We start from the raw sequence: 27,049 nt of genomic DNA on the forward strand, positions 1-27,049 counted from the left end.
GTACATACATATGTATACATATGTATTTATAAACGAATGGTTCATTGAGTTTTGTTTCATTTCCGTTTGCCATTGAAAAGTGTTTTTCTTAATTCGTTTTTATTATGTTTTTTCTTTTTCTTTGTTAGACAATCAAACAAATTAGACGCTATGCCATATACGGGCCTTTAATAATAAAACTAAGCAAAAAAAACAAAAAAAAAAAAGAATTTATAAAAGACAGAAAGAGAGAGAGAGAGAGAGAATAGAAATGGAAAGAAGATGAAAAATGGTAGCCAAAATAGGGATTATTATGTCTAGAACGGAAACGTACGTTGGGGCATACGGCGTAGGGCATAGGCAATCCATCCGCTGAACATTTATATATTTAATTAAACATATTATGTATGTATATCGTTTATGGTATATAGAGAGCATGGGTAAAGGGTAAGCATTAAAGTTAAAATTGAAAGTGAAGAACTGAAAGCATAATGAATCCGCATCGAAATCTTTTTGTCGTCAAATTGGTGGGGGGAGCCTGAGTACATCTGCCTATCTAGCCGGAACATGTCGTCGTCGTCGTTGTTGTTGTTGTTGTTGTTGTTGTTGTGTTGTGTGTATTGGCATCGCTGGGGATCGTATCGATTCATGACCTCGGTGGCTTAATTAGCTTACTGGTGGGTGGAGGCAATTTGCAGAAGCCAGCCGCATCAAATACGGGCAAGAGTTCGCGCACACGCCCCGGTATCGAGCCATCGAGCATTCTTACAACCAAAAGAAAAGAAAACAACAAATGCAAACAGATACAGACACAGATGAATGATCTTTCTAGGCGGATCCCTGTGGGAGGGGGGGTTGTGAGACCTACCTCCGCTTGTAGTCAATCCTGGCGCCCTTCAGTGAGATATTGGCCTCAGTGGGAAAGAACGTGGCGTCGTAAAAGTTGAGGCCATTCTGCAGCAGAACATTGTACTCGTCCATCGAGGCCAGTGTGATGCGGATAACAGCCGGCGGTAGCTCTCGGCGTTCCGGTCGCTCGGCCTTATCGATGGCATCACCCACAACGGAGCCGCTCAAGCTGCCAAGAATCTTCGAGCCGCCTGCAGAAAGGATTCGAATTTCGAGCATCGATTAGGGAAGGCAATGGCGCATGGCGGAGTGCAAAGGGATTCGAATTTTATAATTGTTTTTGATTTTGTTTTTGTTTTGGTTACCAATTTTGGAGAGTACATTACTTCGGAGGGCAGCAGCTCTGCGTAGTGTCTGCTCACCTTCCGCACTCTTCTCGGCACTGGCAGCTGCGGCGGCAGCGGCAGCGGCGGCGGAGGAGGCATTGGCGTTGACATTGCTGCTGCTGCTGCTGCTCGATGGGCTCGAGTAGATGTGCAAGCGCACCACCTCGACCACCGAATCGAACTTGTACATGGCATGACGCACATCCTCGACGGGCAAATCCTCTGGCACATCCAGCACATAGAGCGTGAAGGTTTTGCGCGGCCGACATGGTATGGCAATCTAAATGAAAATGAAATCGGCTTCAGGCTTATTACATTATTCGAACGCATTTATTCACACAAAGATGGGGGCTGTGTGGGGTTGGGGGAGAACATTAATTTCGACTCTTTTTTTGTTTGTTTTGCTTTCCGAACCCATCGAAATACTCACGCTGCGCGAAAACGATTGCTGCAAAAATGTTGGAAATGGAAATGGAAAATTTGCATTTTTCACTTGTCTGATGGAGAAATGAAGTTGGGCGGATGTGAGGGAGGGAGTATCTTCTCGGGGGGGGGTAGGGATAATGCATATGAACAGAATTCAAATGGGTGCCATGGTTGGGTGCATTGGGGTGGCTCACCTTGCGATAGAAGCGCGCTCCGGTGACCTTGTGGAAGCCCTTCTTGAACACCGCCTGGTAGTCATCTGGATGTGAGAATTTAAACAAAATTCCTGTAGCGGTTTTGGTCAGGCTGAAGCATCCCTTGAAGCTCATCTTCTCACAGATGAGCGCCGCCCGTTCCATGGATAGTTCATAGGAGGGTGTCAGTAGAAAGGCGCCTGCAAGTACGATCGATGAGTTCGTTTCGTTGTTAGTCGGGTTACATGCGCTTCATGGATTCAGTTATAATTTGTTTGTCACTACAAGAACAGATGAAACATGCAGGACACCAAAGCACAACAACAGCAAAAAAAACAACAGCAAGAAATATATCCAATTGGGTTAATCGGTCGGTAATCCACCTTTGGTTAGAAAATTATCTGGCGATGAGACCTCCGAGTCGGAATCATCATCCCGCTTGTCGGCCCATTTGGGCTCCGAGGAGAGCTTGTGGGCGGCCACCTTGGTCACAATGCCCGTGGGACGCTGCCTCGGGTACTCATTCTTATCGCACTCCAAGTCCGATGTGTTTCCAATGTTCCCAAAAGACATATTGAAGATCGACTGCGATTACGATTGCGATTGCGATTGCGATTACGATAGCGACACAGGGCGATCGGCGACAGACAATAATTTGGAGGCAACTGAAATTTTGAAGCGTTTCCCAAGCGCTTTTATATGCTTCGATGGGAACGACGCCGGATCTTGACTCGCATCGCATCTTTGGCTTCTAGGTTTGGGCTTTGATCAGTCAGCGAAATGAAAGTCCCACACACACACACACACACACACACACACACATGCCAGTGTTGGGGTTATGCGATCACATCGGATGTCTCGTCTCTCAAATTGGAAGTTGGTCTTACAATTAGATGAACGACAGAACGACAGAACACATTATTGTCTGTTATTGATCCTCTCTCTCTCTCTATTGGCGGGAGGAGTGGGCGTACGTTGCGATGCGTTGAGTTTCGCATTTGGCTTTGGGTTTTGGGTTTGGGTACGCTTCACTACGGATCGAAACAAAATGGATCGGATCTGGCCCACCGATTTGCAGGTTGACGCCATCGTCAAGATCACACACTGCGCGGCGCCAACTGTTGCGTAAAATTCAAGAACACGGCTGTCACTGCGGCCCCCGCTACCCCACACCCCACCTAAAATGGTGCCAAATTATATAACAATTGAAACGGCGATCAACTAAATATGTTCTGCTCGATCACATGGCAGCAAAAGGAGCCCAAACAGTCCCTTTGGCTGTCTGCCCAACGACTTTGAGTGGAATTATTGAAGGCATTTGTTGAAAATTAAAGAGCCAATCGATATGCAGATGAATATTCCATTGCATAGGCCTATTCCTTCAGATGTATCTCTTATATATACTTTTTTTTTGGGTATTTTCCATCAATTATTGTTAGAATTTCGCTCAAAATTACGAAGCGACCGAGGTGTGCTGTCGCATGACACGTAAATGTACACCATATTCTATATCCACGCCCTGGCTCCCATTGCTTCTATGTATAGAAAAAAAACACTCTTTCGAAAAGTTATTCGCTTTAGTTTTATGTCATTTCATAATATGTGGTTTATTAATAAATTATTTTATTTAAATTAATTTCTGTCAGTTTGGTTTTTGTTTTGTCATTTTGAATATTTATAATATTTTGTTCGCATTTGTTTCGTTTGCGGTCGCATTTGCTTTTTGCCTCTTCCTTCGTTTCGTTTTGTTCGAACAAAATAATTTCCATCCATCGCTTAATAATATTATAATAGTACTCATAATAATAATCATCTACTAAAGTGTTTTACATGGCAACTGTAAGTTTTCATTTTCATATTCATTGCTTCAATTTTCATTTCATTTGATTTCGGTTCCGTTGCATTTCTTTTCGGTTTTTCTTTTTTTTACTCTTGTTTCCGATATCCGTTTCTGTTGCAGCATTCAATTGTTGGGGAAGAGAGGGTAAAATAAGGTACAAATCGATCGGAAGGATCGGCGATCGGCATTAGCCAATGAGTTATAATGATGGAACGGAAAAGCAAGCAAAGATATTTCATTTGTTCCGATTTCAGCTCGTGCGTGGGGGTAGGGAGGGAATGGCAATGGATGCTTGCGCTTTCCCTCTTCCATTTTCCATTTCCTTGCAAAATCTTTTACAATTGTTATGTTTTATATATCGATTTATATGTATGTATATATAATCTTTATATGCTGTTTATATATGGTATATGGTGTGTGTATATACTATATATTGGTAATATAAGCATTTTGCGAAGATCACTCTTTGTATGTGTGTGTGTGTGTGTCTGTGTGTGTGAGGGCAGGAAATTCATTTTCTATGTTAATTTTTTTTGAGTGGAGAGTTTTATCTGAAAGTTTTATTTTTTTTTTTGCTTGCTTCAAAGGAGTAAAAATGAAAGGAAATGGAAATCATATATCACTAGCTCTGAAAAGACATGCGCCTGCTGCCAATAACAACAATAAGTAATCGAGTAATCGAGCTAATCTGTACCATTTATCGTTCATCATTTATCGTCTATCATTTATCATTTATCGTTATCTGGGGTAAGCACACATTTACATACTTACATACATACACATACACAACAACTACGTTAATAACCGATAGAAATGTTAACAATTATGCGGCGGATCGATATCGATATACGATAAATGTGTATATCGATACACTATACTAGATATACGTGTGTGCAACCACACTCTTTGGAAGGAGTGGGCCTTTTAGGGCGGTGCAAATCAGCTTTGGGCAGGGCATTGGGCTTGGTGTGGTGGGGGATTGGCATTACATTGAAGCGGGTACGACGGTGATGTCGCTGGGGATCTTGTGGTTGGCCAGGCAGGTGGGACATTCATAGAACTTACATGGCAAAATATCATATAGTACATACATCCATATATTGTATATATTACTTGATTTCTTTAACTTGTTTATCCATTTCCAAATTGCTTTAATCGTATGTTTTTATCCTTGTTGTTTATGGTATAATTCGAAGCGAATTTATCTCTCGTGCACACACACATACATATATAATTTGCATACACATATGCATGTCTGTATATAGTAGATCCTATATCATATATGCATATAGCCTAGATTTCTTGTCTGTTTAATTATAATTTTTCCCATTCTTTTTGCAAAAAGCAGCGTAAACAATTTTTGTGATTTTTTTCTCCTTCATCTTATTTTTCTTTTCTTTCTGTATATATAGTATATGTATATGTATATGCTGTTGGTTTTTGTTCAATATTTATTTAATTAGTTTTAATTTTTGTATTTCTTTTGTTTGTTTTTTGCATTTTTGTTTGGTTTATAAATTTATTTTGCATTACACTTAGCCGGCGCCTGGATGCCATATAATATATTATTAACTATATAATGTAGTGATTTTTTCCACGATTAAAAAAATTAAAGAAAAAAAACAGCGAAGAACAGAAGTTTCGTTTCGTTTTACATAGTTGTAATTGTAATTGTAGTACATATATTTCTAATGTTTCATGTTTTCAGTGTGCATTTGGATAATAAATACAAAATACAATACAGTCTAGGCTTTGCGGGAACTTGGGGGTGTGGGGTGGTTAGGGAAGGGTGTGGTTAAAAGCTGATTTGTGACTATATATATATAAATATAAAACTATCAGTGTGGTTGTGTGTTGTGAGTGTGTGTAGTGTGTCTGGTGGTGTGGCCAAAAACGAATTAAACGCCTTCAAAAATGACTAGAGAACAGCATCCATCCATCCATTCATCATCTAACATCTGGTGTGTCTTACTAAACAATATAATAATAATCATAATATACTATAGATAGTTATCTTTACTACTATATAAATGTACTGTCATCGTATAGGTACCATATGCTGTATACAGATACAAAAAAAATCAAATAAAAACGGTAGATACATATATTAAAAGTCTTTGCATTGGAATCGTCAAACATATAGATACGATATACATAGATACGGTTATGGTTATACATAGATATAAACAGATCCGCCAAATAGCGAATCGAAGCCAAGCATTTGTCTAGATATAAAGTTGTTGTCGTGTCGTGTCGAGATGTGTTGTGTTTCCTAGCCTCTCCCATCTCCTATCCTATCCCTACTCTCTCTCTCTCTCTCTCTCTCTCTCTCTATTTCTATGGCTTTAATTTTGTGAAATTTTACTAGAGATGTGTGTTTGTTTGTGTTTGTGTACTAAGACTAACTTTTTGGAGGGAGGTTCTTCTAACAAGCAGTTCTACTCGTAACTGGAGGCTTGTGCTAAGCTCGGGGCATGCCACAACTTTTCGATTGCGTTCCCATTGATTGACTTCACTGTACATGTGTGTGTGTGTGTAATCTGTAACTGTATTCTGTATACATATATATATATATCTGTATATATGGCACTGGTAAATGCTGGAAGCTTCAATATGCCTAAATGTCTCACGTTCACCCAATATAAATGATGCCCAATGATGGCAGTAGTGCAGCTCGACTGGGAGAGTGTCTGGGTAGTCTGGGTGTATTAGGAGCAGGACTAGGACTAGGACTAGGACTAGGACCATGTGCAGGAACTGGAGCAAATCCAGTCATACAATTAAATTTGGGGTCAAAAAACAATTGAAACTAATTTCTATATGCTAATGATATTACAATTTAAAATCAATTCGATTTTTATGTGTGTCGGGGGAGTTATTTTTCAGTCATTTCGATTGATAGAGAACAACTGAGAATACAGTTTTTGGCTGTTGCAGTGCGTTTTGATGCTAAAAGCGGAGAATCACTAGGATATATGGCATTATCGGACCACTTTGGATGGTTATCGATTATAGGAAAATGCTGCAATTATTATTAAAAATTGTTCTTTTATGGCAAACTTTTTTAAAGAATCTTCTGCTGATTTTACAGACAACATTCAAGATCAATCAATTTCACTTCAATTTCAACTTTTGTTGCCTTATTGCTGTCAAAACGCACTGCACATTGCCCAGTATTATCTGTACATTAAGTGCAATAAGTGTCCAAATTGGTTATAAATAATTTATGTTTGTGTGTGTGTGTCTGTGTTTGCTTGCTCTTTGTGTTCGCGTGTGCTTTTGCATTACAACAAATCAGATAAATTGCTTAAATTTCATTTTGTTACACTTTTGCTTTCGCTTGTCTTACAATTGTTTGCTTTTGCTTTTGGTTTGGGTTTTCTTTATCCCATTTATCATTTCATTTCAGCTTTGTTTTTTGTTTTTGTTTTTTGGACGGAACAATTTACAACATATGATTATGAAACAATGATGTGTGGTGTGTGTGTTTGTGTGTGTGGAACACAAGAGCGTAATACTTAGATGGCCTCTAAACTATAAACTAAAGACGTGACACTGTGAACATGCATTTCATAAATATTTATGTATGTATACTCTATATAGAAATATAAGTAGTTGTAGAACATATGTAAACAGATCTTACAAACGAAATTGAACAGACTTATAAAGCAGAAGACAATTGACAGACAGACAAACTAGAAAAAAACTAGAGATACGAATACTAGAATAGATTATGTCTATGATTTATGATTTGCTAATGGAATGAAGTAGCTCTTGCGTGTGCTATGATATATGCATGTATATCCGTATACATCTAGAAGTTAGCGGTGTTGAGGTCGGACGTGAATAAACGAATAGATAGGATGCAGTTTTACACATAGATACAAAGATATACACGTATGCGTACGTATTGAAGAGAGCGCGTGAATGAATATATATGTATCTATATCTATATATATATATTGTTTAGTATACATATTCGCGATTATGCACATGCACATTGTGTGTGTGTAATTTTGCTATTCAAAATATTGTTTAGGGAGGGGGTTCCTTCAGTTGTTTTGTTTGAATTTTGCACTTGATAATAAATACAATAATCGTAGTCGTAATCGTAATCATAATAATGGCAATAATAATAGAATAATAATTATAATCATAATAATAAATATTTTCTCGTATGCTCTAAATATTGGTAAATTTGTTAGATAAAGCTTGGATCGCTCAGTAATATCATATAATATTTGGTTACATATTTCCCTCATCCATATGTTTTTTTATTTGTTACATTACGTTCCGTTCATTTCGTTTACTTTCTTCTCAATGCATTGAATCGATCAAATAAAGCTCATAAGCGTCTATATATCCATTTGTTTGTTGTTTGTGTGTGTTAATTTTTGTTTTGCGATTTCGATTTTAAGATTTATGATTGGTATTCTTTTAACGTGATAAAGCAATGGGTTTTATGTTTTCCTAACACCGTTCCGTGACACGGCTACTGCTTGTCCAGTTTTTCTATTGTAGCTTTTTCTTTAAGTTTGCTTTTAGTTGTTGTGTGTGTGTGTGTGTGTGTGTGTGTGTGTGTGTGTGTGTGTGTGTTTTGTGTTAGCGCGCATTTTAATATAATCATAAATATATATTCATATATTTATCGTGTACATATATATATATATATATATATTATTCAGTTTTTAAGTTCTAGCGACTTTTGGGAGCGGTGCCCGGCACATTTTGTGAAAACTTCTCTTATTTGTTCTCTCTCTCTCTCTGTCATTATATTATAGCTCTCTTTCCCTTTCTATCTTATGGCACACACACTAAAGAGAGAGACTTTCTTTTATGATGATTCGACGAGAGAAGTATTACAATTTGTAGGATATGCAATCGGTATGTATATAATGATCGGTGTACCGAGAGATCGTGTGATTTGTGAGTGTGAGTGTGGTGTGGTGTGTGTGTGTGTTTGTGTGTGAAAACTAAAGCAGCGAATGGATATGGCAATTATCTAGATGCTGAAGCAGAGTGAAAAAATGGCATTTCGTTTTGTTTTTGGATTAAGCTATGCTTTTGATGGCTGATCCTTAACTACATCGTGTGTGTATATATACGTGGGGAGCGAGGTTGGGAGGTTGAGGGTTATGCTGCATGTGTGTGTGTGTCTGTGTGTATTCCGATTGTGTCAAGCACGCGCTCCTCGAGATACATTTGGGATTCGTATCTCCCACATTAAATATACATATAGTATATAGCTATATATGCTTTAAATATGAACTTAGCCTAGCAATAAATATGGGTTTTTGTTTTTGTTGTGTTGCTTGCACTGCTCCTACTCCTCCTCCTCGCACTCCTCGCACTCCTCCTCCTATTCCGTTGCTTTCCATGCTGCTCCTTGATTCATATTTCAGCATTTGCTTAAGCGCCATTTAGCCTTGGGTGTGGAGAGGGATTGTGTGGTTGCTCCATTAAGAAAAGGTTATTGCTAGAATTGCGTTCAGATGCCGTTTTTTTGTGTGTTTCTGTGTTTGGGTTTGCTTTGTCCCTAGAACTGCCTGCTCTCGATATTCAGTGCTCCATCGTAGGCATCGAAGGCTGTATTTGCCACAGCTTCAGCTTCAGCATCAACATTACCAACATCGATCTTCACACCCTCCTCCTGGGGCAATGATGATGATGATGAGATTGTGCTGCTTGTTGTTGTTGTTGTTGTTGCGGCTACCAGCTCATCGAGCATTTGCATCTGTTTGCGCGTAGGCGTTGTCATGGGCGTGGCCACATTCTGATATTGCTGATGGAACGTTGACAATATTTCGCGAATTTTAGCAATGATCTCTTGCACTCAGGCATTTGATTCCTGCCAAATAAAAGAAAAAAGGAAACATGGGATTAGTGAATATCCTCTCAGGCGGCTGTTTACTCACCTTTAAATTATCAAAGTAATGCATGATCTGTTCGTAATCCATATCGAGATCATCCAAACCGAGACGCTCACCGGGTGTCTCGGTATCATCGACGGTGGCCGAGAACATCGGATTACCCACAACGGTGGCACGCTTAACGCGCGATGATTTTGTTGTGGGCACCGGCACGGGCACATGACTGTTGGCACTGCCACTGGCAGTCGATGGCAGCCGCATTATCTCATCGCTGCCATTCGAATTGGCCGCATCCCCAGTGCTGCTCACCATGCTGTGGTTCTCTGTAGGAAAGAAATGTACTTAGCATTAGCAAGTGGTTTTGGCAGTCTTCTCGCGCTTTTGTAATATTTTTACCCTTGGCTTTTTGTATGGCTGTGGACATGGCTGCTGCTGCTGCTGCTGCTTTGGTTACTCTCTTTGGTGTCAGCGAATCGAATTGAAATGCATTCTTCTGATGTGGATTTGTGTACTCCACCAGCTTCTCAGCGTTGTGCAGCTCCTGCTGGTGCTGCTGCAGTTGCTGCTGCTGCTGTTGCTTGATTTTATTGTGTGCCGCCTTGATGATGGCACCAGCTGGCTCCTGGCTAAAATTGTGCCCATGGCTATGGCTATGACTGCGCTGATGTTGCGGACGTTCCAGTGGCTGTTGTTTCGACTGTTGTTGCTGCTGATTTGTGTTGTTATTATCGCTATTGCTGCTGCTGCTGCTGCTGTTGTTGTTATTGTTGTTATTATTGTTGATGAGAATGTTGTTGCTCTGCAAGTGCTCCCGTTTATAGAGCTGACTATGACGCTTATTGGCCACCTCCTTGGGTTAATACAAATTGAATGTAAAAGCTGTAATTTATTTAAATATATTTCGTGTTACCTTTAATGGAACTGGAGTTGAAGCTGCAGCAACAGCTGCTGCTGCTGCTGCTGGCTGTACAATCGGCAGACACGCCCTCGCACCCACATTCCTATGCGGCGGCACTGGCGGCTTATAGTCCAGGGCTACTCCAGGCAGTTCCTTACGCTCATTGGCCAGATAGCTACAAGAGAAAAGGTAAAATATAATTAGTTGTTCTCTCGCTGTGACAAAGATTTCAAAGACTCACTGATCTGCATGCTGTTTATTCAAATTTGAAGCTGGCACAATGTGCGTTTGCAGCTTGGGCTGCTGATCAAAGGAGCTGACGCGACGTCCATTATCGTAGTTGATGATCGGATTGCTGGTAATGCGCATGCGGGAATCTACAAAGAAGAGAAAGAGAGCCACCATTAGCTATGCACTCCCCTGGTGTGCTGACAAATTCGCTTCTTACCTCGTGCATTCAAATGTGTATTGGTTTCGGCCACCACCGACTGTCTATCGATGGTGGAGCGTCCCAGCCAGACCCAGTCATGGGCATTCGTGGTGGACTCCTTGAGGCGTACATCCCGAAAACCACCGCCAGACATGCCACCAGCTCCGCCATTGCCCTTGCCCACCGACAATGGATCCAGGCCGGACTCAATCAATGCGGGTCGAAATTTGGAGGCATACACCACGCACGAGATCACGAACACAATGATGGCAAAGCAGAAGGCAGTCAGCAGGACATACATGCCCAGCTCCATGGAGGACATGGGGCCAGTGCCGCCGATGCCACCCTTGCCGTTAAAATGATTCTTATGCGATGCCTGAATGCTGCTGCTGCCGCGATGTTGTCGTGCCTGTACCGTGGGCTCATACTGCTGGCTAGAGTCACGCAAAGGTATTCCAACTGCAGAAGAAAAAGGTCAAATGAAATTTAAGTACATTTTCACAGGTATTTTATGGTAGGGGGAGACGCACCAATAATGTCCGCCAGATCGCCAGCGGTTTGGCGGAAAGTCTTGCGCTCGCCACGGCCCACAGTGCCATCGTTTTGTATGGCCTCCTGTTTGCTGACAATGTCCACATTGTTAAAGTCCACCTCGATGGAGGCCAAAGCACTGGCCAGCGGTGCCACATTCGATTTGTTCTGTTTGCCGGTGCCCAGCGTGCTTCTGCGCGTGCGGCACTCCTCGGAGAGCAGCAGTGTGACGCGCAGCAGATTGCCATTGCCCTCGCCCACAGCAATCACGCGCGGATGATGGGAGGCCAGCATGGGGGCAAAGGCCACCACCTCAGTATCAAGACTCTCCACCAGCAGGAAGTAGTCCTCCACAGCAATGTCCCTGTAGAGACAAGAGATAAGTTGGATCCTCAATAGGAGTTTAAATTCCCCTCCCACATACCTCAGTGGCGTCTTGGAGCCATCATTGAACTCCAGATCGATGTCGAGCAGCCCCTCCTGATACTGTGCCGTCAGTTTGTGGGTCACAGAGGTCTCTGCCAGGTAGCCATTCTCAATGGTATTGTCCGGTGTGATAGTTAGTTGCAGTCCCGAAATCACGCGCACAATCAGCTTTGAGAGATTCACCTTGTCGCTGCCCACACGGATCTCCTTGGTGCCAATGACGCGGCCAGTGATGGGCGATAGAACCTGCACATCGGTGCGACCCATGGACTTGCCCTGCAGTATGCGACCCTTGAGCGAGGCAATCTTGGGATCAGCCACGCGCAGCAGCGGCTGCACAAGGTCCGTGACCCGTAGACCTGTTCGCCTCGAGATGAAGTAGCTGGTGCGTCCCGAGTTCTGTGTGCAGCGAAGGGGAGGCAGGTATAAAACAGAAGCAAAGGATATGATTCGAAGCACTCACCTGATCGACGGCCAAGAACTTGGCATAGACCTCCACGGGACTCTGCTGATAGCGTGCACGACAGATGGTCTTGTCCGCTCCCAGATTGTTGTAATAATTGCTGCCATGTTGCCCCTGGCTTTGGCCCCACACATACGAGCGCTTCTTGCGACGACGCGATTGTTTGTTGTGTCTTTGGGAGCGAGAAAGAAGAAGGATTAGCCGAAGCAGCAGCAGAACTAGCAGCAAAACTCACAGATAATGATTATCATCCGTCACTTTCCAGCCCTTGATCTGCGATAAGCGATAGTCGGCTATGTAGACCTCCAGCGGGAATTCGGGCATCCAAACAATGAACTTTGCAATGCCCACATAGGTGCCATATTTGACAATAACCGAGGCATTCGAGGAGCCGCGCTGCTCCGAGCCATCCACATAGACCGAGCTGCAGGAGGAGGAAACCTAAGGAGAAGCAGAAATTGCATTTATGAATCAATCAAGAGAGTTGTGCCGGAGAGCGCACCTTAATCACACTTTCGTCCTCCGCATGACAGGAACTCTGGAGCGTCACATCGGCCACCTTGCCCGCTTGGGAGACTATGAAAACCTTCATGGCCTGTGCCACTTGGCGTCCGGTCAGAACGGCCGTGTTCATCACCTCCCAGATCTTGGCCATTGGCAGCACTGCCTGAATGTCATCCTTGTTGATCTCGAGCTTGGCAATCAGCCGCTTCTTTGTGTCGTCTGTGGCAATCAGTTCGCTGGAGTCCTTGTCCTTGGGCGTGTCATAGACATGGGTGACAGACCACACGATCTTGCCGCCATCCACAATGTCGTTGGTGTCCTCGGCCACCTCCAGCAGCCAGGAGAAGACCTCGAACGATTCGTTGGTCAGGTTGCCAGCCATGGCCGATTCCATGCTGGATTCCTGCTCCTTGCGGAACGCTGTGACCCGTGCGGTGGTGTGTTTGGGATTTTCCTTCTCAATCGATACGCTCCACTGATCGGTGGAGGCGGTGGCGCCCATGATCCGCAGTCCAGCCTTGACACGCGCACGCACGGTGAAGGCGGCCACCCGCTGATCCACATACTGGTGCAGAAAGACGGGGACATGGAGCTTGGACATGGGATAGAGCGGATGCTGGGGCAGCAGGAAGGTGACCGAATCGTCGGCGCGCAGCTCCTTGAACGGCGTCTTGGCGGGCATCAGGGGCACCTGGGCGAATGTGGTCAGTGGCTGGATCTGAACCTTTGGTTCGCACTGCTCCGGATTGCGCAGCGGTGGCTCAAAGACGCTGTACGAGACCTGCGCATAGCGTTGCGGCACCTTGGGCGGCAGTGCTGGGGCGTTGTCCTTGCGCTGGGGCGCCGGAATCGCTGGCCACCAGCTGAGGGGCACCACCACCTCGGCCACACACACCCCATCCTCGCCCTCGGGCATGCAACGACCCTTCAGCGGCTGCTCCGCGCCCATGGCCACATGCAGCAGAACGCACACCTTCTGACGCTGCAGATGACCGCCGGGATCGGCGCCAGCATGGAAGAGGACACGCAGCACGGGCGAATCCTGCGACACGCTCGCCCTGACCAAATGTGCCGAGATATCCAGATGCATATTCGGCTGCTGCAGCTCCAGCAGCGTGGCGGTGGAGTTCTGCAATCGTTGGAGTAGTTAGATGATGCACTGCATCTGGGCATCCCCTTTCCCACTGGCCTTTACTCACGTTCATGTAGTCTCCTCCTCCCTGGTTGTTGTTGCCATTCTGATTGTTGTTGTTGTCCATTGTGTCCGGCACAATGTAGCGAGCTGGCACTGTCTGCTTGGTGGAGAATGGACCATAGCTGGCGCGTATGGACACCGGCTGTGTGGTCTCCACCACCGTGAAGCGATCCAGCGAGAGCACCGAATCGTAGGAGGAGCGCGCCTTCAATGGCGGCGATGACGATGTCTGCTGTATGTTGGCTATTTCCGGCGTCACAGGTGGTTGGCGGGCATGCTTCAGGAAGAATCCACTGTCCGGTGCCTCAAAGTGCACCTCCACGGAGTCTAAAGGTGAGGGAGGGGGTGGCAGGTGTTTGATTATAGAGAAACGCGACAGCAGGCTAGAGAGTGGCGAGTGGAATGTAGGGGGTGGGGATTTCGCTTTAAACTCACATGCAATGGACACCAGCATCGTTATCACCAGGCAGAACTTCATGATGATGATGGAATGAGGCAGAAGGCGGCCTCTTATTTCAATTTACAATTTTCAGCTTTCAATTTCCAATTGATTTTCCCCCGTCACCGATAGATACCGTTACTTGCAATGTGAGTACTGTTATTTGTGTTTAGTATACACCCGGTCGATCGGTCGGTACTCGAAACGTTTAGGGATATATTTTATTTGATTTTTCTACCACGCCACAGCCCCTACGGCCATTCACAATTGTTTTTTTTTTGTTCGTTTTTTTGTATTTCCGTTACAAGTGTTGATTGGTGGAGAAAAAAATGTTTCGTTTCTTTTATTTCTTTTTGGTATATTCTACTCCCGGACAAAGGGGGGATGGGAGGGGCTGTTCTTGCCAATTATCGAACACTTTTCGTTGTTGTCCCTACTACCACTATTCGGCCGTTGTTTTGTCCTTTTTCGCTCTGCCAGCAATGAAATCCACAGCACATCCTTTATTGATTCTTTCAGTGTGCTACACACACACACACGCAGATGCCCGCACTGCCATAGTAGCCTGGCTGGGTCGCTCACACACACACGCACCAACACACCCACTGCCTACACACCTACGCTCAAGAACTCTCACGCACTCACGCACACCACTTTACACAGTTACTCTGTAGTATAGACACATCTTCATAGCACGGAAATCTTTGGTTTCCTTCTTGTGGAGCTGCATAGGAGCACAAAGTGTGTGTGTGTTGGCCTTAGCAGGCACCTATGCACTTTTTGGGATCGTTTACGCGTCGAGATGCATGCAGTCACTGGCTTTAGCACTGTTCAATTAACGCTTTCATACATGGTTTTTCTTAGTTGGGTTTTATTTTTTAACACAAATATCGAACATTTCCAAACACCAGTGTGACCGCGGAAATATCGATCAAATATACCGTCAGACCCTCACAAATATACCAAAGTATACCTTCTCATTTTCAAAATATACCGTAAATATACCGTAGTCTTAAATCATATTCCTCGATTGTGATGTTCTATTTGATATTACTAGCTAGTGAGAAATCTCAGCGCTACAACCATAATTTTATCAGATTACTCAATCGATTTTCCACAAGATTGGCTAGTTTTCACGACTTTCTTTTGTTGGAATGCTTGCAAATTAAGTTTAAAACTAAAATGGTCAACCAAAGAAAAATAGCATAAAACGTTACGTGAGTGGGAAAGGATTTCTACGTACTTGACAATTTGTTGCTTGTCAACCGGAAGGTATAGTTTAGTATGGGGATTTGTATACCCTATTTCCAAGCTGCTCTCAATGACTTGTTATTGCATTGATTGGAGCCTGAGATTTCCAACATTACCTTAAGTCCAGGATATCCTTCCCACGAGGGGTACTAAATGTTGCTTATTCCCTACGAAACGTTGGGGAAGAGTGCTGCTCACTTTTCGCAGCATGTTGCTGGCCCATAAAAATTATGTTGCCAACAGTAAAATACGTAAATGGGGATGGAATTCAGTTGTGCAGTGTGCTTGTGGAGGGAAAATATTTGTGCAAAACATCGTTAAAAACACGCTTATCGCAGCAAAGTATCGAGCTAATGCATCGATGGTATCATAGAATTGATATATCGGATATGTGGCATCCCTAATACATTTGTCATCTTTCCAAGTCCGCGCAAACAAAAAAGACAGAGCGAAAAAGTGCAGCTTAAAACCGAGTTGTACAAACAATTGAAAAGTATTAACCAAACAGGATAGCAGCTGTGAGTATTGACCATAAGTAAAGACATTCAACCACGCAACGACAGAAACACAAGAGGCGTTACATTCTAAACGAAAAGGGCGTGTGTATGAGTCAGAGTCAACAGAGGGCCGTGTCTCAAAAGAAAACAATAATTTTTCATGCCTGCCTCGTCGCATATGCATGTGTGTATTTGTGTGGATTTACATGGAAATTGATAAATCAGCATTTGCTGATCAGATGGTGCTGTCTTCCATTTTGAACAAATGTTCAAGTGGCCCCAAAAAACGCCAACAAGTCGGCCCCCAAGAGGCAGCAGGCGGCAGAGACAGATCTTGGTGACGGGCCTCAGCTGCTCTCTGTCTGTTTTTATGCCTTTTTTAGGCATTTAATTGAACTGTGAATGCTGGCTGTGTAAGTGCGAGCAGCGTGTATGTGTGTGCGTGAGAATGTTTTCATTGAGGCAAATTTGTTGCTGCTGCTTGGAAATACCCTCGCAGAAAAGATTCTGTTAGTAGCTCACATCCAACAGCAACACCACTTTCTGTTGATAAATGATTTTCCACTTAAAACTCAACCCGCTTGTAGTTTCGAGAAAATAAATTAAATCAATCAATCGACATATTGAGCGATCGCTTCAAAAGAGTATCAAAAGCTTCGGCTCCCGAAGCTCGTTTCTCTCTCTCTCTCTGGCTGTAAACCGCAGTTCAACAGCATTGATAAACGCTCATATCACACACACGGACACACAAAGCCAAACAGACTGCGGTGGTGCTGTCTCGCTCTTTTACGTTGACGTTGCCAGTTTTTGCCATTTGCACGAGTGACTCAGAGATAGCGGAGCAGCGAATGCATGCGTGTGTGTGTTTGAGTGAGTGTTGACACAGTTTGGGGGAGCACGACGACGAAAAATCAGCTTCATTGGAATTTGTCGGCCTGCAATATGTCTATATATAGCCATAAAACACGCACACACACATTATTTGGACTCCACACTAATGGATTCTCCTCTGACTCGGTTAGGTCCGCGCCACACCACACATCACCGCATCACACAGAGAGAGATCCACTCCAGCAACAACGATGTCATCACGCAAAACCGCCGGTCGCCGTGCCACCACCAAGAAGCGCGCCCAGCGCGCCACCTCCAATGTCTTTGCCATGTTCGATCAGGCCCAGATCGCCGAATTCAAGGAGGCCTTCAACATGATCGACCAGAATCGCGATGGTTTCGTCGAGAAGGAGGATCTGCACGATATGCTCGCCTCGCTGGGCAAGAACCCCACCGATGACTACTTGGATGGCATGATGAACGAGGCACCCGGCCCAATCAACTTTACCATGTTCCTCACGCTGTTCGGTGAACGGCTGCAGGGCACCGATCCCGAGGATGTGATCAAGAATGCCTTTGGCTGCTTCGACGAGGAGAATATGGGTGTTCTGCCCGAGGATCGTCTGCGTGAGCTGCTCACCACAATGGGCGATCGTTTCACAGACGAAGATGTATGTGCACCCTCCTCCATTCCATATGCAATCCGTTTTAACTCTTAATTCTTTCACAGGTGGATGAGATGTATCGGGAGGCGCCGATCAAGAATGGGTTGTTCGACTATCTCGAGTTTACGCGCATACTCAAGCACGGTGCCAAGGACAAGGATGAGCAGTAAATCCAGATGCGCCACCAGCCAAGCGGCGTGCACCCATGCTGCCTCTCCTATCCAATCCACTCCACTCCTATCCTGTCCACTCCACTCCATTACAGCATGGAGCCTGTCCAAAACTATCCAAAAGCCCATCAAGAGTTTCGTTTTACATTTTAATTACTACATTATTTTTTTTTGTTCTCTAGCTCTTTCTGTCCTCCAATTCCTGTACTTAACTGTGCATTTAAATTAAACAAAAAACAACAACAAAAAGAAAAGAAGAGAAGCGAACTTGAAAATATGAAAAACTAGAGAAAAGCCAGCAAATGTTATGTACGATATTTTAGTGTGTGCGAAGATAAAAAAGAAGAGCCTGGAGATAACATCCAACGCCGTTTTCCCCCAAGTTTTCATAAGTATTAACTCATTGAATATACATAAATATACATACATATAACCTATATACAAATACATACTTGTGTACAAGAATGTGTGGCAATAAAACAGACATATGTTTTCCTAACGTACTCGCACGCACTTGTATCCAACCACCCAGAGACAGACAAGACCAGACCACACGCCCACGCCCACGAAAATCATTCAGTGCCGCCAGTCCAAACCACTTCAGGCACTTGTTCAAACAGAAGCCCAACATTGTGTTTCACTCATTTGTTAGTTGATAACAAATCTAGCAACTATTTTGTGCCAGCCAGATACTGCAGCAAGCAACGATAGAGAATATAAATCTATTCCAGAGTGGATATCATTCTTAAGAGCCAAGATACAAGCACTAAGCAAACAACACATAGAGACTGCAAACTAAGTTAAAACTGGCTGCCTAATCAGTATAGTGGATCGGCTCCCATTGGCTTCGGCTCTTGGTGAGAGAGCCTTCGGCTGAGAGAATTTGGCGTTGGCTCTCTTGAACATTGAACCCAAAGCGACTCTCGCAAAAACAAAGTTTTGTTTCCTCTTCAAGTCTGCTTCGCAATTTCATGTGTGCGGTGACACATAAATATGTACATACATACATGATGGCAATGCGTGTATCCATTCTCGACTTCAATTTTTAGCGTTTGAGACGTCTGGCATTTTTCTGTTTTTCTGAGATCACATACCCTTTTTTCAAACTTGCGACTTTATGAAGCAGCTTGCCCCAAATAAAAGTAAATTGATTTTGTGTATCCCCTCTATGCTCATATATTTCTTAAGTACATTTAGGACGAAAGGGATAAACGGTTATAAACATCTAAATATGTATACATATAACAACAATTGACTTGGCGTTGCAAATATTTTCCATTAGAGTATTCAGCGTACACTGTGTGAATAAACAGAGTTATAAGTGGAGTCATGGCAGCTGTGCCGAAAAAAGAATTTATTTGTTTATCTTTTCAAGTCGCTTTCGCAGTCTCGTGTGTGTCTATCTATGTTTATTCACACAGTGTACGCTGAATACTCTAATGGAAAATATTTGCAACGCCAAGTCAATTGTTGTTATATGTATACATATTTAGATGTTTATAACCGTTTATCCCTTTCGTCCTAAATGTACTTAAGAAATATATGAGCATAGAGGGGATACACAAAATCAATTTACTTTTATTTGGGGCAAGCTGCTTCATAAAGTCGCAAGTTTGAAAAAAGGGTATGTGATCTCAGAAAAACAGAAAAATGCCAGACGTCTCAAACGCTAAAAATTGAAGTCGAGAATGGATACACGCATTGCCATCATGTATGTATGTACATATTTATGTGTCACCGCACACATGAAATTGCGAAGCAGACTTGAAGAGGAAACAAAACTTTGTTTTTGCGAGAGTCGCTTTGGGTTCAATGTTCAAGAGAGCCAACGCCAAATTCTCTCAGCCGAAGGCTCTCTCACCAAGAGCCGAAGCCAATGGGAGCCGATCCACTATACTGATTAGGCAGCCAGTTTTAACTTAGTTTGCAGTCTCTATGTGTTGTTTGCTTAGTGATACAAGCCTTGGAATGGCGAGAATTGTGGAACTACAGACAGGATTGGTTAGCGGGTTGTTAAAGCATTAGGCAGGCACTATTCACAGCGAGTATCCCCTTAACTATGGGACTAGTCAACCTGAACAGCAGGGAAATAAATTAAAATTGGTGCCTTGGAAATGATCGACTCTTTTGCAGCATTCGCTTGTGTGTCTCGAGCATCATCAATGCGAGCACTTTGGCATCCAGCATGAAGTGATTTAAACACTTTGATTATTAAAATATTATAGAATCCTCCTGGAAGTGCTCTCCTTAACATTCTCAACTTCTCTTATACATATTTTTGAAAAATTTATTTTTAAGAAAATATTCGGTTATTTAAAATGACATTCACAGGCAAGCAGAGCAACATTATTTCTGTCTGTCATTGTGTGACAACGAGGGTGTAGGGGCGGGGAAATATACATACAAAATACATCAAGAGGCAACTCTTAGCTAAGCGTATTCAGATATAGTAAAATATGTTTGTGTATTCTATGTACAATCAATGCATTAGATTTAGGACTAAACAAATATCTAGTAATGGCCTCTGCAGCAGCATCCAAAGTTTACGATCGGGCGGGGGGTAGTGCGTTTGTTTATGGCTTAGTCCACCTTCTTTGGCTTGGGTGCGATGTCGAAGCGACGCTTTGATCTCGCCTGATAGGCATCCTTCAGCTGGTTGATCACATTCGCGAATAGTATGGTGCCGAAGAAGACCAGAATGGTGCCGATCCAGTGGTTGGCCGTGAACGGATTCCGGAAGTACAGAATGGAGAACAGAAGGGAGACAAATTTGCGCAGAGTCACCACCAGGGTGACGGTGAGCGAGGCACACTCGGTGGTCAGCACGTAGACGGCACTGATGCAGACATACTGCGTCACAACATTGCAGAGCAGATAGAAGAGCATCAGCGGGAACTTCCAGTCGAGGCCTAGGGCGCTCAGGACGGGGACAGCCACCGCCTCTGAGGCGACGGCAATGTTCAGGTGCTGCACAATGTTGCCGGCCATAAAGAGGAATCCGGGCAGGGGCAGCATGTGGGTGAAGAAGAGCGCCTCGCTGGGATGCTTGCCGTAGCGCTTGTAGATAACCTCCTGGTAGATGCCCATGTAGGCGGTCACGAGCAGGGCGATCGTCAGCAGGGCAATGCCCACCGACCACCAGAAGAAGTCTGAGTACGATGTGTCCACCCGCAGCGTGTGGTGTGTGTTGTCCTTCACATCGCCGCTGGACACCAAAGTGCAGAGCACAATGCCCGCCGTGATCATGGCCACGGAGCTGTACTGGCGCAGGTTGTAGCGCTTCTTCAGCAGTATGATGCCCATGATCATGTTGGCCATCAGCGAACCACTGCGGAAGATCATGTGCAGCGGCATCGGTATGTTGAAGTTGAAGGCGTAGTTGTTGGCCACGTTCGCCCCGAAGAACAGCAGCACCAGGATCACATAATCCTTGAGGGCGATCTTCGGCTTCACCGTGAAGAATTTCGATGTGAATATCTGTCCCTCCAGCGCAATAAACAGAAACTGCGAGAACGTAATCAGGTTGCCTGCACCCGGATCAATCTGTATGATCAGCTCCAGGAAGACCACATTGCTGCAGCATCCAATAAACACGAAGAGCATGCCCAGCAGGGCTTTCATATTGAAGGCCATGTCACTCTGCAACAGACAAATGGAGGCAGTTGGCCAACGGTTAACACAAGTAAAGCTGCTTTCAGATACTCTCTCTCTCCCTCAATGTGCTTGCAAGGGCGAGTGGGAGTTTGATAGTGTGTGTGTGTGTGTGTTGGTTGTAGTTAACAGTTAGTTGACAATAAAAGGATTAGCCAGCGCCCGTTCCTCTCTCGCTCTCTATATTCCACTCTCCCACACTCTCAATCAATGTTCGTTTATGCGTGTGCAAAATCACGAATGTGATCACATCGCGAAATCTGGTTGCCAACGATTTGAGTTGATTTAATAATCAAACAGCTTTTAAGCATTTATTTGATTGGAATTACTGCAAATCGGGAGCTAAACCATAAAGCTCATCACCATGGGAACGATACATTTATAATTCCCAATTTAAATTACTAAACTTTACAGCTCAACGCTAATTGGATTTGATCGATTAAGAGGTAAATTAACAGTCGCCACTTCAGACAAAACTGATAATTGAGAGAGATAGCGAGAGACGGAGCGGAGTAGAGAGTCGTTCCCGAAGGTGTAGCCTTCAATCGGTGCGCTCTCAGCGTTAGTCGGCAGATTTGGTGAGCGTCGGCGGCAGCGGGCGGCGGGCTACGATTGTCACGTTGCCCGATAAAGCTATCGCGCTCTCGGCTAGCCTCAGACTTTGGATGATTAAATTGAAGACAAACTTACGTATTTCACTGTATGGATGCCGTAGGAAATGCCAGTTAGTCCGGTTGCTACACGTTCGGGTAAGATTTTTTGGATGAGGTGCCCGTCGTTATGCTCTGCTCCGTTCCGTTCTGAGTGTAGGAATTTCAAGATTGATTATATCAGTTGGGGGATATGTAAATATATTATAGCATGCAAGCAAGCTCTCCGACACGCACACACACACACGCAAACACAAAATAAGCATGCACTGTTACCTGGCTATAACAACAATTGTTTCGCTCGCACTCTCGCGCCACACACGGGAAAAAAACAAAAAAAAAAGTGTTCTTGGAACTGGCGCGCGACCTTCACAATGCTGCTGCTGCTGCTGGCTACGGCTGCTGCTTGCGACTGCTGGCAGGGCACATTTGAACTAATAAGTTATAGCTTATAGACGGGGTAAGGGGAGCCTTTAATAGCAGCCCCCAATAATAACTATCGAAATCTGTTTGATTTTTCTTGCTTGTTTTTGTTTCAACAAAACAGCTGAACGTTGGTCGAGTGTGACCACGCCGCGAAAACGCAAAATGAGCGGAAAGCTGCAAGCAAAGCTTTAAGCTGTGCTTTTTGCGACTAACGATAAGTTATCGATCGTTTGGCAGTGGCGCGCGCTAGCAATTCAAATGTCGGCATAGAAGCTTTCTGCTATTTGTGGCTTTTATTTAAAAATAGGCCAAAAAGTGAAAAAAAGATCAACTAACGATGGTTTTTATGTTGCAGCTTAGCCCAAAGGCTAAAGATATTTTTCAAGTTTATGGCAATGTATGGTATTTATATGCATGGATCGTATAACGTTAACGATGCTCTCTCAGAGATAACTGTGTGGGCCATTTGGAGATACTTATCAGCTGTCAAAGACGCAATTGTTGGCCTAATTTAAGAGTACAATTATCATCTGTTGTGGGGTGCCATTAAACGAAACGTTATCGAGGGTTTTTGGATGGCCATGCACTTGGCAGAGACAAAACCCACCCCAACCCCTGCAGTAGTCTTCTTGGCCAGCAAAGAATTGTGTGGATTGTCAGAAAGGTCTTGGCACTGGTCCGAAGATGAAGTTCAACATGACACTGCGGCATTTGTGGACTCTCTTGGCTGTTTGTGTGACAGGCAGCCAACAGGTAAGAATCCTTCAAGATTCCTTCAAGATTTCTGTTTCAATTGTTGACATTTTGCAGCTCTCCCTGCCCGATGATCCCACCTACTACGCTGGCATTGTGGAGCACAGTGTCGCTGAGGGCACACCAAGGGAGCAGACCAGCTTCATGTCGAATGCCTTCCGCACCATTATCGAGTCGACGGATGCCCGGGATCTCGACATAATTGTCTTTCCAGAGCACATCCTAAACAGCCGCGAGACGGCGACCTTTGTGCCGCATGCCGCACAGAACGTGACGCCCTGCTATGACACGGACTATGAGATCTTCCTGGTGGAATTGTCCTGCGCGGCACGCTCCCGCGGCATCTACGTGGTGCTGAATGTCGTCGAGAAGGAAGTCTGCGCGAATGGAGCGGGTGCGGCAACGCTGGACCCGTGTCCGGCTGCCACCGGTGTGCGGTACTTCAACACCAATGTGGTGCTGGACAGGCGGGGCCGTGTGGTGTCCCGCTACCGCAAGACGCATCTCTGGCGCCAGGAGTACTACAGCACCTCGGTGCTGGTGGAGCCCGATGTGTCCACCTTTGAGACGGACTTTGGGGTTACCTTCGGGCACTTTATCTGCTTCGATATGCTGTTCTACGATCCGGCCATGAGGCTCGTGCACGAGCGCAACATCACGGACATCATTTATCCCACGTATTGGTTCTCGGAGCTGCCCTTCCTCAGTGCCGTTCAGCTGCAGGAGGGCTGGGCCTTCGGCAACGATGTCAACCTGCTGGCCGCCGATGCCAGCCATCCGTCCGGCCGCACCACCGGCTCTGGCATCTATGCTGGCCGTGCCGGACGCCTCACCGCCACCATCAACGAGATGCCCGTGCGGCTGCTGCTCAAGGCCCAGGTGCCCAAACGGCGTCCGGGCCTGCCCGCCTATCAGCTGCCCGCGCAGGTGGATCCCATCTTCCAGCCGCTGCTGGAGACGCCGCGCTACACCAAGGTGGCCACCTACCGCGACTACAACGTGGACATCTTCACCAGCACTCTGCTGGAGGCGGACTTTGTGAACATTTCGCAGCGCGTCTGCCACGGCTCCACCTTCTGCTGCGACTTCCAGGTGCAGCGGCAGGCATTCGCGGGCGATGCCTCTGAGCTGCAGGCCTACCGCTATCGCCTCGGCGTCTACTGGGGCAACGAGACGACGCTGATCCGTGTGGATCGCAGCGAGCAGGCCATCTGTGCGCTCTTCGCCTGCCTCGACGAGGAGATCCAGAGCTGCGGCTACGTCTTTCCCGAGAGCGTTCGTGTGGGCAACAAACATCACTTTACCAGCATTCGGATCGGTGGCACCTTCCCCGCTGCACCGCGTGGACGTCGCCTCATAATGCCCAGCACCCTGGATGGTCTCTTCATGCCGGTCTCGGTGGCCCACTACAACTGGACGGAGACACCCGCCGCTGCCGCCCACCCCGAGCAGTCGGTTCGTGTGGATCTCGAGCTGATCCGACCGCGCAACGATCTGCTCACGTTTGCCATTTGGTCCAACTACTACACGGAGCTGCCGTCCACCCACAATTTGAATCACCTGCAGCCGAACGGTAGCGCCACGGCCACCACCTCACCGTCTGAGGCTGCTCCAACTCCCGCTCCTGTTGGTGGCTCTGGAACGGCTGTGGCTTCCACTTTGTCTCTGGTGTTGTTGTGCCTGCTCTTCGCCGCTCTGGGCTAGCTTTATGTTCTACGAACAAAGGTTTATCCCATTTTTTTGTTGTTTTTTTTGGGTTTCGTGAATTTTATAGGAGCGAGTTAGAAACCCCCATAGCATCTAAAAGTTTGAATAACTTTCCATAAAAGACGAAATGTAAGATAAAAGCTTCTCAGAATGTTTTTGCTTTTGCACTTTCGGTTGCAATCTCGCTCACTCCGCTAGAGGGAATGCCAGAGTGGAAGAGAGGAAGCGAGTGCGTGGCAGTTCTGATTCGTATTCCACAGATTTAGAGCCATTGGTGAGGCTACTGAACTACGGACAAATATGGCAATAGCGACTCGTCTTTTAATTGATAATCAGTGCGGGTTTTGCATTAAAAACAAATATTTTTGGGCTTTATTTGCAAATTGTAAGTATGAGGAAGTGATCTACTCATTCAGGCCTTCAGCCTAATTGTGTCATATATACAGATATGACTCGTACCTTGTGGTTACTTTCTTTTTCTCTCACTAGCATTCATGTGTGCACTCTTCATCTCAATGTTGTGCACACGAGCACACGAATTCCTATGGCGTAGAGTTTTCGATCTAATTTGCATCCATGCAAAGCCAAACTTATGTTTTACAGCTACTATAATTCCGTCTAGAATCTCCTTCCTGTCAGTCCTTTCGCTTGTCAGTCCAAATGCTGATCTTTTCGCTCCCACTGCCACTCCTGCTTTGAAAGCTAGGAAATCCGAGTGCGAATCCTTGAGCTTCGCGACTCTCCACTGCTCCACGTGCGGCATTGGGGCAGGCTGGCAGTCTGGCAGTCTGGCAGTCTGGCGTTGGGTATTTTTGAATGAATCGACGGTTACAAGTTACCAAATAATTCACGGCCAGTGTGTAGAGTTCGTTCCAGCGCCTGCGCCGTGCGGCCCTGTGGCTGTGGCAGCGACTGGTGGCAGAGGCATTGTTTGCATTTCCAACAGGTAGCGACGCCGACGCCGACGTCGACGTTGGCGCTGCTGCCCCATGCAACAGTGGGCGCCGCTTGTAATGAGCCAAGGCAAAAGCAGAGAGCCACGAGGCAAGGACAGAACAGTGGCAGAGGCAGCATCAGTGGCTGTGGCACTGGCCGTGGCAGCAATAACAACAGATACAGCAGCAGTGCAGGAGGCAGTGGCATGTGGCATGGGTGCCCTCGAATGGCCCTATCCTCCCGCTGTGACACACACGCATCAATGGCAATGACGATTGCCGTGGCAGCAACAGCTTCTCGGACCGGTCCACCCGCTGGGGCGACTCTGACGGCAGTCGCTCGCTGTCGCTGGACAGGATTCACGCTGTGACTTTCCGTGCGATTTAACATCATTTGCTTGGCCACATTCCCCTGCTAGCCACAGTGCCAGTGCCAGTGCCAGTGCCAGTCCCAGTCGCAGTTCCTCTTCAGGTCGCTCCTGCGGGGGCAAAAGGAAAACAAAAACTTTGAAGCTCTCAAAAGGTGTCCAATGTTTGTCCAATGCGCGGATAAAAACTTTGCACCATGGACAGGGTAGATAGAGGCTGTGAGGGGTGGAGAGGGTAGCAAAGTAAACCGAGAAGCGCTGCCGCATGACTCGCGACACACACAGAAAACTGAGAATTATTGTTGCTGGCATTTCTCATTGAGAGATCTGCCTGTGGTTCAGCCAATGTCTCACTCTTTCGCCCTCTCCCATGGAGTCTCCCTCTCCCTCTTTCTCTTTTTCTTTCTCTTCTCTTTATTTCTCACTCCCTTCTCTGCTCTTTTGCCATAACTTTCGCTTCGATTTCGAGGCCTGGGCAAACATTTTTTTGTTCTTTTAAACAGAAAATCAAAAACTTTGTTCCCCGCACTCTGCCCTCCCTCCTGCTGCCATTGCTTGCTCTCTTTTTTCTTGATTGTTGGCATGGCGGCTTGGTGGCTGCTCCTGTGGCACCTGCCACTTGAAAATTCCACACGGCTTCTGTTACATTTTGATTTATTTGCTGAAATTTATTGTTCAAGTGAATGGAGAGGAGGCGACTCGGGACGAGGCGCAA

General features: G+C 45.4%; 5 protein-coding genes across 10 annotated transcripts; 2 read left to right on the top strand and 3 right to left on the bottom strand.

Annotated features, from left to right (window-relative positions):
- Positions 1-100: 100 nt before the first annotated feature.
- Positions 101-2,487, bottom strand: LOC117890134. Of its 6 annotated transcripts, none has more exons than XM_034794824.1 (6): positions 2,218-2,487; positions 1,835-2,034; positions 1,645-1,662; positions 1,194-1,494; positions 848-1,079; positions 101-743 (listed from the first exon to the last, which is right to left on the bottom strand). In XM_034794824.1, the coding sequence occupies exons 1-6, from the start codon at positions 2,405-2,407 to the stop codon at positions 626-628; spliced, it is 1,059 nt and encodes a 352-aa protein (XP_034650715.1). In that variant the 5' UTR covers positions 2,408-2,487; the 3' UTR covers positions 101-625. The 6 variants fall into 6 exon arrangements, with proteins under 6 accessions (XP_034650715.1, XP_034650747.1, XP_034650730.1 ...); XM_034794856.1 differs by having other exon boundaries at positions 102-743; positions 1,251-1,494; positions 2,218-2,486; XM_034794839.1 differs by having other exon boundaries at positions 102-743; positions 1,215-1,494; positions 2,218-2,486.
- A 2,703-nt stretch (positions 2,488-5,190) lies between these two features.
- Positions 5,191-15,361, bottom strand: LOC117901440 (transmembrane protein 132E). The gene is made up of 13 exons (XM_034812225.1): positions 14,427-15,361; positions 13,996-14,318; positions 12,795-13,925; positions 12,528-12,733; positions 12,293-12,464; positions 11,828-12,228; positions 11,403-11,767; positions 10,891-11,331; positions 10,684-10,819; positions 10,455-10,617; positions 9,941-10,394; positions 9,590-9,867; positions 5,191-9,522 (listed from the first exon to the last, which is right to left on the bottom strand). The coding sequence occupies exons 1-13, from the start codon at positions 14,467-14,469 to the stop codon at positions 9,508-9,510; spliced, it is 4,128 nt and encodes a 1,375-aa protein (XP_034668116.1). The 5' UTR covers positions 14,470-15,361; the 3' UTR covers positions 5,191-9,507.
- A 703-nt stretch (positions 15,362-16,064) lies between these two features.
- Positions 16,065-18,324, top strand: LOC117899107 (myosin regulatory light chain sqh). Its single transcript, XM_034808898.1, has 3 exons — positions 16,065-16,199; positions 17,201-17,680; positions 17,740-18,324. The coding sequence occupies exons 2-3, from the start codon at positions 17,261-17,263 to the stop codon at positions 17,842-17,844; spliced, it is 525 nt and encodes a 174-aa protein (XP_034664789.1). The 5' UTR covers positions 16,065-16,199; positions 17,201-17,260; the 3' UTR covers positions 17,845-18,324.
- A 1,959-nt stretch (positions 18,325-20,283) lies between these two features.
- LOC117900284 (UDP-xylose and UDP-N-acetylglucosamine transporter) lies at positions 20,284-22,686 on the bottom strand. The gene is made up of 3 exons (XM_034810599.1): positions 22,422-22,686; positions 22,186-22,295; positions 20,284-21,483 (listed from the first exon to the last, which is right to left on the bottom strand). The coding sequence occupies exon 3, from the start codon at positions 21,475-21,477 to the stop codon at positions 20,425-20,427; it is 1,053 nt and encodes a 350-aa protein (XP_034666490.1). The 5' UTR covers positions 21,478-21,483; positions 22,186-22,295; positions 22,422-22,686; the 3' UTR covers positions 20,284-20,424.
- A 483-nt stretch (positions 22,687-23,169) lies between these two features.
- Positions 23,170-25,043, top strand: LOC117902001 (vanin-like protein 2). Its single transcript, XM_034813018.1, has 2 exons — positions 23,170-23,324; positions 23,382-25,043. Exons 1-2 carry the CDS (start codon positions 23,256-23,258, stop codon positions 25,026-25,028), a joined length of 1,716 nt encoding a protein of 571 aa, XP_034668909.1. The 5' UTR covers positions 23,170-23,255; the 3' UTR covers positions 25,029-25,043.
- Positions 25,044-27,049: the final 2,006 nt, after the last annotated feature.

Source organism: Drosophila subobscura, chromosome A (genome assembly GCF_008121235.1).
Source record: "Drosophila subobscura isolate 14011-0131.10 chromosome A, UCBerk_Dsub_1.0, whole genome shotgun sequence".
In the NCBI taxonomy this organism is placed as follows: domain Eukaryota; kingdom Metazoa; phylum Arthropoda; class Insecta; order Diptera; family Drosophilidae; genus Drosophila; species Drosophila subobscura.